We start from the raw sequence: 14,442 nt of genomic DNA on the forward strand, positions 1-14,442 counted from the left end.
AGACGTTCTTAAATTAGCTGAATATTGCAGTTGGTTTAGTTTATGAGAGTGTACGGTATTTACATTTTCATTCTTGGTATCCATATTTGAGGTAAATCCATTGTCATTGGACCTGTATCTGACCCTCCTTTTTGTTTGTGTCCCATTGCATCCATTATTTGTCTACAAATTGCACACTCAAACTTCACTTGGATCATCTCCGATTCCCAGAGACTTCATTCCAGGAAGTCATGACCTACCTGTGTATTACAGTTACAGACAATCATTGCCACTTCCAGGGTCTGGTAAAAAATTGTTTAACTCCCTGTGTGAAGTTGGACAAGTCATTTTTTCAAGTCATCTTATACTTCTTGTTCCACCTGTCAGCCAAAAGCATTCCCGTTGCGGGTGGCATGAGAATGGGATCTGTTTCTGCTACGGATGGGTCTGTCCCGGCTGAAGATAGTGTCCTGATCACTGTCCAGCTCAGACTCTGACATCATCAGACTGGAGTTGTGCTCTGTGCTCCGATGTTTGATACCTACAGAGAAATGAGAGAGATGTCAGGACAGTGAGGACACCGATAGAGTGAGGAAAAGGTCTCAAGATGTTATTAGACGTTATTAGACATTATTATTATTATGTAAGGTATTAGACATTTCACTGAGAGATTACCGAACCAAACTGTGATTTGGCATCAAATCACAGAGATTGGTAATCTCTCAGTGCAACTGAGGTCCAAATTGAAAGCTCTGAAACAGCAGTGACTGTGAGAGGTTATTATCCACACTGTGGTCCTCATTCACAACGGCGTTTACACTAATATCGTGAGCGGACAGGCATTTACGTGGATTCCCACGTTACGTGGGAATTCATGGCCATCTCCGAACTTGACGTTGGTTGGTCGGAAACTCCGTTGATATCAGCGTCAGCTCCAGGGTGGTGTAAAGGGCATACAGCCTGTGTATATTTATTTAGAAGGCTTTAGTCTTCATGCTGAATCAATAAATAGTTCCCAAACCTCAGATAAAATATGTAGGCATGTGTCCCCAACATTGGTCAGCACATAAAAAAATGATGTATGCCTATATGGATGCATTCTAGAGGCATATTGGTCAAGTTAACCTATGATCCTATACAGAAACTGCCCCAGCAAGCCTGACACCTTTTTATTTATTTATTAGGATATTTCTAGCATGTGCAATTGCGCTGCTCACTCTCGGCAGCCTTCTACTCGCAGAGCAGCAAGCAAAATAGAGGGTTACTGCGGCCGTCCGTCGGCTACAGTACATAAAGAAATAGAAGACCACATTAGCCTACTGAATGGCATCAGCGTGTTTGAAAGTCGGTCAGTCATATCATAGTCTTAAGACAGCTCACCTCCACTCGCACTTGTTCACAAACATGACGGACAGACAGACATAAGAAAGGCAGCTGATGATCATCACACAGCACTACCTACTGTAACTCGCTGATCAGCATGTTGACAGAGACTCAGCCAATTAAAGTTTCATGTAGGTCTAATGCCTTTGCTGCAAGCAACTATATGCCTCCATTTGTGTCGTGGTATTAATTTATAATAATGTATATTGATCACATGCGGACGCCTCAGTGGCCCACACAGAATAGCCAACTCTTACCTTGATCAGGCTTGATGTTGGATCGGATGAAATATAGTCCATAAACTGATTCATTCCACACAAAAAAAAGAAAGAAAAAAAGAGCCAATGTTCCCGTGGATTAAATATGTCCTGTTTCCATATATTTGCTTTCCAAATCCGACAGGCAGGAAATCAATCACCCCAGTAATCAATAAATCAAATAGGCCAAAGGAAAATGATCAGATTGTATAACCCTGCAGTGCATGGCAATTCATCAGTAAGGGCTTTTATCATTGCCGAGTTTTGATATAGCATTTGGTCGTGTGGTGAACTGTAGGCCTACAAATTAACTTCTTTCTCATTATCTGAAAGTAACTGTAACATCAGTTAACTTATTAACGTTCTGACATTTAACAAGGAGTGAACTCAGTGAAGAAATGCGTGCCAAGTTGTCAAGTTTAGTTTATAATTATATGCATATAAATCTGTCCGTGCAGAATGTCAAAATTAACTGCTCTACAAGCTCATCGCGGTTCACTGTTGTATAACTTGATCTGTGCAGGCTATGATGACGTATTTCGATATTTCCTGTTGCCTTATATGGTGTGGAATGGTCGTGGATGTTCCACCAGGCGAATCGCTTGGGAAAAATGCGGAAAGGGTACACCCGGCGATCCGTACAAATGAAGTGATTACACCAGCTTCCCTGAATAACACGGGACCTAATCGTAGCTTGAGAGGACGGATAAATACGATCATTAGGCATCTCCTTTACACCTGTGCGTACATTTTCGTTGTGAATGAGGACCTGTGTGTGAAATTGTGTATTAGGCTTCAGACTCACTGTATTTGGGCCTGAGTTCCACCCTCTCCTGATCGTCCATGTTGTCTAGGATGGTGTATTTAGTTTTCTTCCTCACCTTGGTTCGCCGCCTCCTAAGCGGTCAACAATATTTACATTGAAATGTAAACCATTGAACACTGCAAGTCATGACTTGTGTAACTTAGACTTGTTTGCTTAACGGTTGCATGACAGCAAGTGTACATCGTAAATCGTAAAACTGTAAATCGTATACTGGTAACAGTATATCAGAATAAAATATTTGTGTAAAATCATTACAGTGGTAGTATGTCTGGTCACCTCTTGCAGCAGCAGATCAGGGTCCAGGTGGCTGACAGAACAAAGACCATCACCATGAAGCTGGAGAGAATGACATAAAGCACTCTCCACTCTAGGAAGACAAACACAGGTCATCTACAGAGTTTAGAACAGTGCTGAATAATACATGTAGGCAAACCTTTTTATTTGTATTTATTTTTTCATACAATGCTTATTTTATTCATTTATTTATTAGTTTTTCTTTATTTTTCCAGGGCTTGGAAATGTTCAGATACTGGTACTTATAAGGCCAAGAAGGTGACATTTCTATAACATGACAGTACATGTATCTACTGTATGTGTTGTGCTGCAGACCACTAACTGTTTTTCTGTACATAAAGAGTAAATAAAGTAATTAACACAGTACGTCTACTGATTTTTCACCTGTGTAAGCAAAAACATTACAGTTTTTCAGGAACATTTGCCCAGATCCGACACCTTTCTAGATAAAGGCGATTTGAAATGTTTGTTACAAGTGTAGATTTAGATTATTATTACAAAACATACATTATATTAACCAATTACTTGTATCCTTGATCTACTAAAAAAATAGCCGATCTACAAGTTCACAAATCAGAGTATTTATTCCACCACTGGTCAACAACAACCTTACCACAATTGCTCTCTCCGTCTCCAAGGAAAAGGCGGATGAGGTTTTCGGTCCAGAAGGGGTCACAGACACACTCCTTGGTGATAGGGTCGCACTGGCCATGCCCAGAACAGTGTCGCAAGCACACTGACGTCAAATGGACATGACAAATCACAAGATAACGTAAACATTTTTTTAAATTTACATTATGATCAAATTAAATGACAGGGTGTGATAGTTATAGTGCATAGCGTGTAGTGATGCTGCTCATACAGTAAATTGTGTCAACTAATAATTAATGAAGAGCAAACAAAATTCCAGAAATTCCAGTATATACTTTCTGGAATTTCTCATTCAACAGCTACAATGTAGAAATTCTAGTATTAGTGAACCAAGGACTTAACTTAACTATACTACAAACATAACATGCCCCATTGCCCCATGAACATCCCCCTATACATACAGCTGCTAGAGGATCAGTTTATGGGATGTCAGTGAGGTATAGGATCAATTACATCCATAGGATATGATAGGATATGAAGTGTTATATCTCACAGACTGTGTCGACCCTGAGGACTCTGAACAGCAGGTAGTCAGTCTTCTCCCTCAACAGCTGGCTCCGCAGAATCCTGGACAGCTTAGAGCCAGGGAATGGCCCATCAGGGCCCTGCACTGAGAACTGGAGCACCGTGCTGTATGCAATACACACACACACACACACACACGCGATAAATATACAGATAAGGCTGGAAATTGCACAGGTGAAAGGAGTTGGCCTCATTAGGCCCACTGGCAGAGCCTGACCAGAGCCTTTTGTGGTGGTTCTGAAGAACCGTGGGTCCGACCGACTCGATACCGGGCACTGCACTCCCTGTGGGGGTGTGGAACGCATGTGTCGAATGTGAAGTCGGTGGGTGAAACGGTTCTCGAGTTACGTGCATTACACACACACACACACACACAGTGGCGCATTAATAGTAGGATGTATATGTATAATGTACACTGAGGTGGGAGTGTCTTTGTGTTGACGACATGCACCTGAGATGGTGGTAGTGTCAGTGTGTTGACGACATGCACCTGAGGTGGTAGTGTCAGTGTGTTGACGACATGCACCTGAGGTGGGAGTGTCAGTGTGTTGACGACATGCACCTGAGGTGGGAGTGTCAGTGTGTTGACGACATGCACCTGAGGTGGGAGTGTCAGTGTGTTGACGACATGCACCTGAGGTGGGAGTGTCCCTGCAGGGCTCGTAGGTGGATGTCATTGTCCAGGACGTGGAGTAGTGCAGCCAGCTGTCTGAGCACCGTGTCCCTCTGAGACACACTGACCTGAGACACTGCAACCAGCAGCTCCAACTCCACCTCCTCACTGCCTCCAGGGTCTGCCGGGAAAACAATCACTCACTCACACTTATATGTTACATATTAGGTAATGCTATGAACCTTGTGTCTCCGGAACTTACTTTCGAGTACAGTAGGCGATGTTGTTAATGAGTTTTAGCACAGGGTCATGAGTATACTATGAACTCTTCAGTCGAACACACACTGTGTGCTTTGAATGTGTACAAGCCGCAGTTAGGAGATGAATGCATAACAGCTCTTCTCTACAACACATAATATAGCCATCCTATATAGTCTCCAGTCCTACGATTGTGTCTACGTGTGTGTCTACGTGTGTGTGTGTGTGTGTGTGTGTGTGTGTGTGTGTGTGTGTGTGTGTGTGTGTGTATTTAAGCCATGTATGTAGCAAGCATGTATCTATGATTTCATATTATATTGTTATAGTAATAGTAGGAGTAATACTAGTGGTGTGTTATTACTATTATTAGTATTGTTGTTATTGTTTTTACCTGGGCGTACTTCTACGGTGGCTGTGGCGGTGTTGCTTCGTCCCTGAGCGTCTGTCACTCTTAGCTGGAAGAGGTAGGTCCCTTCAACCAGGTTAGCTAAATACAGAGAAGGCTGAGTCTCTGAGCCAAACAGCACATCCTGGAAACAAAGTGCTTTACTTGGCATTGGGATGTGCATCTCTTGCTAAGGTGCATGCAAATAACTTTGCAATGTCATCACTAGCCCAAGGTTTGGAGATGGTTCCATCATAGTTCAATCAGTATCAGCTTCAGTGTCAATGATGAATCATTTGCTTTAAATGCCGGATCTAATTGAACTCACTATTTGCGTCTAAAATGAACCTCCGGGGCTAGACTCACCCCAGCGGCCGGGCTCTGGTTGTCCCTGACCCAGAGATATTGGACCTCCGTCTGGTCTCCATCTGTCACCGATCCCCTGAGCACCAGAGAGTTGTTGGGCAGGGTGAGGGTATGGCTACCACTAGCATGAGCTACAGGCGGCAGGTTTCTGGCTGGAGAAGAGGAGGAAGCTTGTTGAAGAGGACAGAAGACCGGTAGTTGTGTACTGTACTTTGATAGGTCAGTAGTAGAACAAAATAATTCTTGTTTGAAATTAAATCTTTTTTTACCCTCTTGGACTCTGACAGTCAGTGAAGCGCTGTCTGTTAACCCCTCATGGTCACTGACAGTCAGTCTGAATGTGTAGCGCCCCACCCTCAGGCCCATTACCGTGGCTACTGCTGCATTTCCACCCTCCATCTTTATCCCTGGGGGACCACTGGAAAATCAGAGTGTGTCAACAATCAATTTAATGCAACAGCTACAGTATATAGTCCGGCAGCCGACAGACTTCTTTTGTTTAAAGTGGGAAATTTGGTATATAGTCTTTTATGGTTTTTTATGATGCTGAATCCATTCCAAGCATTAGTTTTGCCCACTCCTTGGGCTAAAAACGGAGGTCATCACAAATGTGATGAGGTCAGCACATTTTGTGGCTCTGGCTGTTTTTAGCCCAAGGAGTGTATTGTGTGCAAAACTAATGCTTGGAATGGATTCAGATTCATGAAAAACCCCTAGTTTGACATGTTACATGCTACTTAAAGCAAAAGGAAAGTTTGACATCTTTGCCAAGTGGATTGAAGAATATATGTATATAGACAATATTTTAGGCCAATAAGAAATACTATATACCAAATTTCCCACCCGTCCACCTCGACTGCCGGACTAATAAGACTAATGCTGCGTTCACATAACACTGGCAGATACAAAGATACAGGCTACCATTATTTTTCAATGGACGCCAGCGACATGATACATCCAACATTTGTAGCTGCTACAAAAGCACAGCTATAAAGCTACAAATAAGTTGAGCTGGTTTCAACTTCAGATACAAAGATACAAACCTACAAATATGCTGTGTAGCTTTGTATCTTTTTGCATTGCGATGCGTTGTGAGCGTGTAGATTGGATATTGTTGGTAATAAAGTATATAGTGCTTAAGGGGTTACATTTGGAACATTTCTGAATATTCTGAAATTTTTATCTTCTCTTAAGGGAGTCCTTGGCACAACATCTTTTCAGATAAAGTACATCAATCTGGCCCTGGGGTTCCTTGACATGAAAACGTTTGAGAAGCAGTGTTAGAGTACCTGGTAGTGTCCCAGTGGTAGCTGACAATAGCATGGTCATCAGTGCTGCTGCTTCCATCCAGCACTACACTGCTCACTGGGAGAATCAGCTTCATGTCAGGACCCACCACGGCCACCGGACCACGGTTTGAACCCTCAAGATCCATTGAGGGGGCAGCTCTGTTTCCTATAGGACGTATAGGAAAAGAGAGAGGAGAGCAGATATGAGCCTATATACATTGTACTGTATATAAGTATATGAATGTATTTACTCGTACATTTACCTGAGTTTCCAGTGTTAGTAGCTGTGGCAGAGGGGGAGACTGGGGCTGAGGGCGTTGTTGTAAGGTCACCTTGTCTGACAGGAGAGGTGACAGCAGGGGTTGTGGTCCTGGATAAGGCGGAGCCTTGCGGTTCAATATGGACGTCACTGGCCTTTGGTGGTATGACTCTGAGTGTTGCTGTGGTGAAATCTGATAACCCGGTGGCATCAGTCACTGTAAACCTGGAAGGTACAACATGGGAGGGAAGAGAAGAGAAGAGAAGAGAAGAGAAGAGAAGAGAAGAGAAGAGAAGAGAAGAGAAGAGAAGTGTTACTCTGCAGACTCTTCTAAAGATCTAAAGACACAGCATAACACAGCATAATTTCAAAAAGAAAACCAAACCGCAGTGGTTTCTGGTTAGAATGTTGCTGATTAATAGGAAAGAGTGATTTAATTACACTGTAACTAAGAGACTGTCCTGAAATGACCCTGTTGGACAAGCAAGTATTTTTTAATATTAAATGATGGTACCCAATGTCTGACTCATAAACCTACAGTACATGGAAGGTCAATCATTACAATGAACATAACTGTCCCTTTATGACACACTAGTGTTTCCATGCAAGTTGTTGTTATCCGCCACTAATATACAGTATGGCACTACAATGAAAGTAAATTTCAGCGAGAGACGACATAAAATCTCTTCATGGAAGGATTTGCATTTTGTCTATTTTGTAAATGGTCAATAATGAATGTCAAAGAACCCCTTTCACTAAAATACTAGAATACTAAATTGAATCCTTCAGCTTGTAAGAATGCTAAATAAGCCATTGTTCTAGAGGTGACGAGGTGTTAAAAAATGAAAGGTACCTGAATGTGTAGTTTCCAATGTCCAGGTTGGACAGGTTAAGAATCCATTTATTTGAGGACTCTCCTAGATCTATTGGTGGCCCACTCATCTGGTCCCAGTAACAACTGACTGTCACCTCACCAGCCTTACTTTCTGTATGTGACAGATATAAAAAACACTCACAATTTAGACTTCCAGCCATTGCTCTTAACAGCTAACCTCACAAATGGCACAATTTCAGTAAGCATACGTATGTCAAATAACAACCAGCCAGACATTGGTATATGTGGATCAACACCAGAGTCAGACAATAGTAAATATTGTCCTCAATGAAGGCATGAATACTTCTATTATGTGTTCACTGTGACTTCTATTGTAAATAAACAGTCAAAACAGATACGTACGACTGGCATTTATGAGGGCTTCAGTGAGCGGGAGAGACAGGACCTGGGTTAGAGGGAAAACCACAGCCTTGGGTGGGATGCTCAAACTCAATGCTACTGTAGGATGGACGAAAAGAGAAGAAAATAGAGAAGAAGAAAGGTCTTTCTCTTTAGTTATTTCCTCTAGTGTGTTATTTATCAGCATCAACACAAGGTGAGGAGGAGAGATTAAATGAATAGGTCATACTGTAGGTCAAACATATTTTAACATGATTGAAGGCTGATAGTTTGTACATTAATTAGTTACTTCTATCTTGGTATAAGCTTCTAGCCGATTGCATGACCAATACCTTCCTTCACTGTGATGTTGACTGAGCCTTCTCCATATGCACCATGTCCAGACACAGCCACCGTCAACAGGTATTGACCTGCAGACAGCTGGAAACAAACAATGTACGGAAGGATATAAATATTGTGACTGGATAAAGAAGTCCAATAAAATTGTATACCTGTAAAACACGTCTACAGTCATGTTCATACCTGGTGTAGAATATACAGATTAATCCTAACTTTGTGGATACATGCTTTATTTGTGCTCTTTTAATAAAAATAAATAAAAAATAGACATATTCTAAATTATGAAGTCTCTAATTTCCCCTTTACAATTCCCCACTTCATTCTCTGTAGAGACTTGATATGTGATATTATATCATTATAGTTGTAGAAAGTTATACACATACAATATTGTTTCACATCATAGAATTAACATGTAGACTCAGGTCAGTGAAGTGCAAGGACACAGGGAGACTCACTCTGCTAAGTTGGATTGACTTGTTATGCTCGCCCTCTATTGCCTCCCTGTGGCCATCAATAGAATACACCAAATGCCATTCATAGCTGTATGTTGATTCTGGGAACATTAAGGTGAATTACAATTTAGTTATATTTAATTGTATAAACTTGTGGATTCTTGTAGTTTGTTTAAAGGGATAGTTCAGATTTTTTTAACTTAAGTTGTATGAAATACTTGCCATTAATATAGTGGTTGCAACTGTATTAATTGATTGAGTCCCGTGGTGGGAGTTCTGCTCTGGTTTTGGTGAAATATCAAGTAGTTCCGGTCATTTTTTTGGGGGGCACTGGGGGCCACGCAGTAAAGGTAAATTAATCCACATTTGTATTGTTGTCCTATTTCAAAAATATTAGTGCAACCTTCGTTCTTTTTTTACCCCTCTATCACACAGAACCATGTTTTTTGTGTCCATATCACTACGCCCAAAAAATAGTTCCATGTGATGGAGGGGTCAAAGTTGAACGAAAGTCGAGCTAATATTTTAGAAATAGGCCAACAATACAAATTACGTTCGTTTTGTGGATTAATTTACTTTTACTGCATGGCCCCAGTTCCCCCCACAAAATGACCAGAACTACTTAATATTCACTAAAACCAGAGCAGAACTCCCACCACGGGACTCTGGCAATCAATGAATACAGTTTCAACCACTATATTAATGGCAAGTATTTCATACAACTTAAGTAAAAAAAATCTGAACTATCCCTTTAAGCTAGTCAGAGTATATGATGGGTGGGGTCAACAACTCATTAACACAATTCATTTAGATAATTCATGCTATTCCCATTCAGCACTCCAAGTAAATACAAATATCTCCTAAGAATTCATTTTAAAAGGGCACTGTTATACACTGTACCTGTCTGGGGATCTGGGTGGATTGAGGCTTCTATTTTGACCGTATCTGTGGGTAAAGTCAGCTCTATAGGGTCTCCAAGGGACACCATCAGGGGCTGAGCTAAAAGTGGACAAGGAATAAGAAACGAAGCAACTTAGGTGAACTGCTAGACATTAAAATGTGCCTGTATACAACTGTGAACTTGACTGTAGCAGAATTTCTTAAAAAAATGTAATGCAAAATGCTTTTACATTTTTTATGATGATGTGGTCCCTGTCTGAGAGGCACTGATCCTTAAAGTGAGTTTTAGCACATAAACGCTCTCAATTCACCATTATAGAATGCTTACCTGGTTCTGTAGGCATGGCTGTGTTGTTAGACAGATGAGGTGGGGCATCAGTAGAGGTCATGGGAGCATGTTCTTCTACTGGGGATATGACTGATGTGGAATCAGAGATGGAGAGGGACACACTCTGGATGTTGCTTTCCTGTGAAAATAAAAGCACTTACAAGGTGAAATCTTTATCCCTTTTATCATTCCCCTAGGTCTGATCAAGAATGAAGCTGGGGTCAAGCAAGAGTTGCATTGATTCCGTTAGAATCTAATGCAATCACTGTCCTGCTCTGAAGGGCAGGCCTGTTTGTTAGATTGTGTGTATGTACAGTGTCTATGTATATGCTGAATGTGGGGAGAGAGAGAGAAAGACAGGATTGCATCACAAAGGAAGGGAATTGTCCCGTCGGGCGTCAGCTAGTTGGCATGCACACACAAGCTCATACAGACAACTGGGCATTGTTAATCATATCTTGCCATTAAAATCTGGAACTGTGGCGGTAGTAGATAACTAGTTAAATGTGGCGGCCATAACGTCCCAGGATGGATTGTGTAGTGTCTCTACTATGTCATCTAAATAAAGCTATGCCTAAACCTATTCTATTTTATGTTATCCTCAGAGGCTTGGCAGATGGGTCTATTGCTAAATTACTGACCCCATGCAGAATATGTGAACTGCCACAATTAAGCAATGTAGAGAAACTAACTACATTGTGCTGTAGCCAGGTGTTATTTCACTCTACCCCTTTTTGGATATATGCTATGCAGATATATTATTTGTATGTATTACAACTATGATAATTGCAATACACCTTGATCCTGCCCAAACAAAGTCAGTCAGTGACCAGCAATTCTGCTACTTGACTTTCTAAGTAATAAGGTCAAAGTATATACTGTATAATGCTTTATCATTGTTATAAAACAAATACATAGTTATGAGTTTATACAGATTATGAAGCATCATAGGTTTATAATGTTGTATAGACAAGATCTATATCTCTTCCCTCTTAACCACTCTGCTAATTCATTCTGAAACCCTCCAGACACTTACAGTTTTTTCTGTAGGAGTAGGGCCTGAAGTAGGTTCTGTGTCGCTGTGCTGGGATGCCAGGCTGATATTCGCCCCAGAGGAGGCACTATTCTGGGCAACACTCATCTCTGTTGGTTCCCCCTCTGGAGCATCCTCACTCTCTGATTGGTTGAACCCCATCTCTCTTTCCAAGTCTGGCCAGTCAGGAAACAGCTCCGTTTCTGCACCACCTGTGCCACCCCCGAGCTTCTCCTCCAGACCTCCCTCTGGATACTCCAGATCCATCATGCCAGGGTCAGCGAAGTCCTGCCGAGCCTCATCAAACAGGGCGAGGTCCTTCAGGTCCTTCAGGGCCTCCAGGTCCCCTGGGGCCTCAGAAGACTGGGTCTGGGACCTCCATCGGCCAGCATAGGGCTCCCCTCGGACCAGTGACTGCAGCACAAGGGTCTGAGGAGGGCCACGTCGCAGGAAGGCCAGGTAAGAATCTGATCCAGGTCTCTCTCTGGGCCGGCAGTTCTCCCTCTGCTGGCAGCGGAGAATATAGCAGCGGCGCTCAAAGAGCCAGGCTAGGTCGCAGCCTGGCAGATCACAGCAGGCTGCCACACACTGCGGCAGGGTCGACACGTTGGGCACCCGTAGGATGCTGCTGCTCCTCACAGCTGGGGACACCACTGTCTCAGGGTAGGTTGCCTCTTGCCAGCACTGAGATGCCTTTGCAGCTGTGGCCAATGAATAATGAACAAACAATCAATATGAATTTAACAAGGAATGTGCCATCAGTGATTTGATGCTGAAAGAAGAGAAAGTGATATTTGCGACCAATATGTTCCCAGATTCATAGCTTGTAGATCGGCAGAGTAGATTTTTGGCAGAGATTTGGTGAGCTCTGGGGGACTCCAGTCAACGAATTAGTGTTTAGGTAGTTAAAATGTAATGGTCTTTTGTAATTACTGGGAATAAAATATGCCCTCACCTCCGAGATTGCCGAGGACCAAACAGAAGAGAAGAGGCACTTTCTCCCACATTATGCCTGTCAAAATGGCCACTGTTTACCCTGAAATACAGAATATGATATATGAACATAAGAGTATTATTATTATCCACTCTGTAATGAATAAGGATATGAATGTCATAAATGGTGAAGTGTAACATAGTTTAAATTCAGCCACCACGTCTGTAACATTTTATGTGACATGGATTGTCATGCAACCATTTGGCCTGCTGTGCCACCAATGCATTTATCTTCTCTGCTCTATGATGGGGAAAAAACAAGTGAAGCATGTTGTTGTAGTTTTACTTCAAACATCTTGCACATGTAATTCTTTCCAATTCTTCCAAATTAATATCAATCTCCAATGCTTTATGCATATAATGTACTGTAAGTTATTTTGATTTGCTAAAAAATACCACTTCACTTACCACATAAAGCAGCATTTACATCCCAATGTCTTGACAGTGATGATGTAAATCATTTTATTACCACGATACATAGGCTGTAGCCACCAATATGAGACTATAGACTATTTAATAGAGTAATACTAGAAGCAGTAGGCTAGATAAGAAAGCCAATGTAGTAGGCTACTATGACAACATTAAACAGACAAAAAAATGCATATCATATTTCACAGAAGTCACAATGTCGTACACGATACACAAAGATAATTTCAAATCGATTTAGATGGTGTGCATTATTTGAGACGTGGCAACAGTGGACACTAAAGTCATAACAATACAGTACATGTGTTCGCACTCGCAGTTTTGCTCACTGTAACACTACTGCGTTTCAGCACCACATTGGTGGACAGCACCCGCCCAAAGGCCAACACAACATAGTTCAGCATCAGCAAGGACACAAACACAGCAGCATAACGGGAGAGTAAACAGGCCAACGTCAAAACACAGTGATATATCATGACATGTAGCACTAGCAACATTAACAGCAGTTTGTTTGGAATAATAAACTTGCCCAAAGCCCCCATTGTATCGGTAGACATATGCCACCATCCAATAGCATACCCAAGAAAGAAACCCGTGTGCAACATATGCGTCCAACTTCCAAGTCGTTCTATTCTCGGTATAGTTGGTGCTAGATATTCAATTGTAAAAAATTGACGTCACATTAACACACACACACACACACACACACACACACACACACACACACACACACACACAATAGCCCACCTTGGCACCTTGTAATGCTCCGAGTCCGTCCGTGCATCTGTCACGTCAGCGCTTGCAGCATTCTCCTCTTCAAGCACGCACCAATTCTAGAGGATAAACAAACAGCCTAAACAGGAAATAAGGACAGTGTTTCGCTATGGGGTTGAACATCAATGAGGCCGCTACACATACTTGTAGGGCAGGCTATATTGTAGGCAGGCCTAGTTGTACTGACTACTGTACTGTATTGTATGTGCAGATGAAAATAGTTGCAGTGTCACTGACGGAGCGGAGTGGCGCGCAGGCGCAGAGCCACATTGGACGCTCCTAAGGTATATGAATCATGATGTGGGGCCAGGGGGCGTTTCTTTCTTGATTTTATTTAACTTTTATTTAACCAGTAAAAACACATTAAGACTGCATCTCTTTTACAAGTGGGAACTGGCCTAGAGGCAGAAATAAAATTACACTTCCCTACTATTTTAGATTTCATCTATTGAGCAGGCCAGGGACAATGCACTGCAGTCCGTTAACTGTAGGCCTACAATAATTAGCTAGAGTAGACTGCATGTAGTCCATAATATTCCAATCCTGGCAATAGGCTATTTCATGTCCGTCTTAACTCCTAAAGTGTTGTGTCACTAGTGTTTGCGCCATTACTCAAAACGTAATGTAGCCTATTGCACATTCATCATGTTGTGCAGTCAGAACTTACAGTAAGTCAAGAGTAATGATGTATTGAACAGTAGCCTAACTGTTATGAGACAAATGTAATGATTAGTATAGTAATACAGTATAGCCTAATATCTATCCATATAATATCTACCCTTCTTCAACCACTTACCCAGGGTCGGGTCACAGGGGGCAACAGTTTCAGTAGAGAGCTCCCTTTCCTGAGCAACATTAGCCAGTTTCTCCTGGAGTTG

General features: G+C 42.0%; 1 protein-coding gene across 1 annotated transcript; it reads right to left on the reverse strand.

Annotated features, from left to right (window-relative positions):
- Positions 1–150: 150 nt before the first annotated feature.
- kiaa0319 (KIAA0319) lies at positions 151–13,552 on the reverse strand. The gene is made up of 17 exons (XM_080768259.1): positions 13,538–13,552; positions 12,327–12,407; positions 11,375–12,072; positions 10,339–10,477; positions 10,011–10,109; positions 7,939–8,071; positions 7,090–7,310; positions 6,827–6,992; positions 5,807–5,955; positions 5,538–5,689; positions 5,178–5,316; positions 4,550–4,709; positions 3,884–4,020; positions 3,353–3,475; positions 2,722–2,812; positions 2,425–2,516; positions 151–520 (listed from the first exon to the last, which is right to left on the reverse strand). Exons 2-17 carry the CDS (start codon positions 12,376–12,378, stop codon positions 363–365), a joined length of 2,709 nt encoding a protein of 902 aa, XP_080624385.1. The 5' UTR covers positions 12,379–12,407; positions 13,538–13,552; the 3' UTR covers positions 151–362.
- Between the last annotated feature and the right edge of the window lie 890 nt (positions 13,553–14,442).

Source organism: Protomyctophum bolini, assembly GCF_963924005.1.
Source record: "Protomyctophum bolini genome assembly, chromosome: 7".
NCBI classification, from domain to species: Eukaryota; Metazoa; Chordata; class Actinopteri; order Myctophiformes; family Myctophidae; genus Protomyctophum; species Protomyctophum bolini.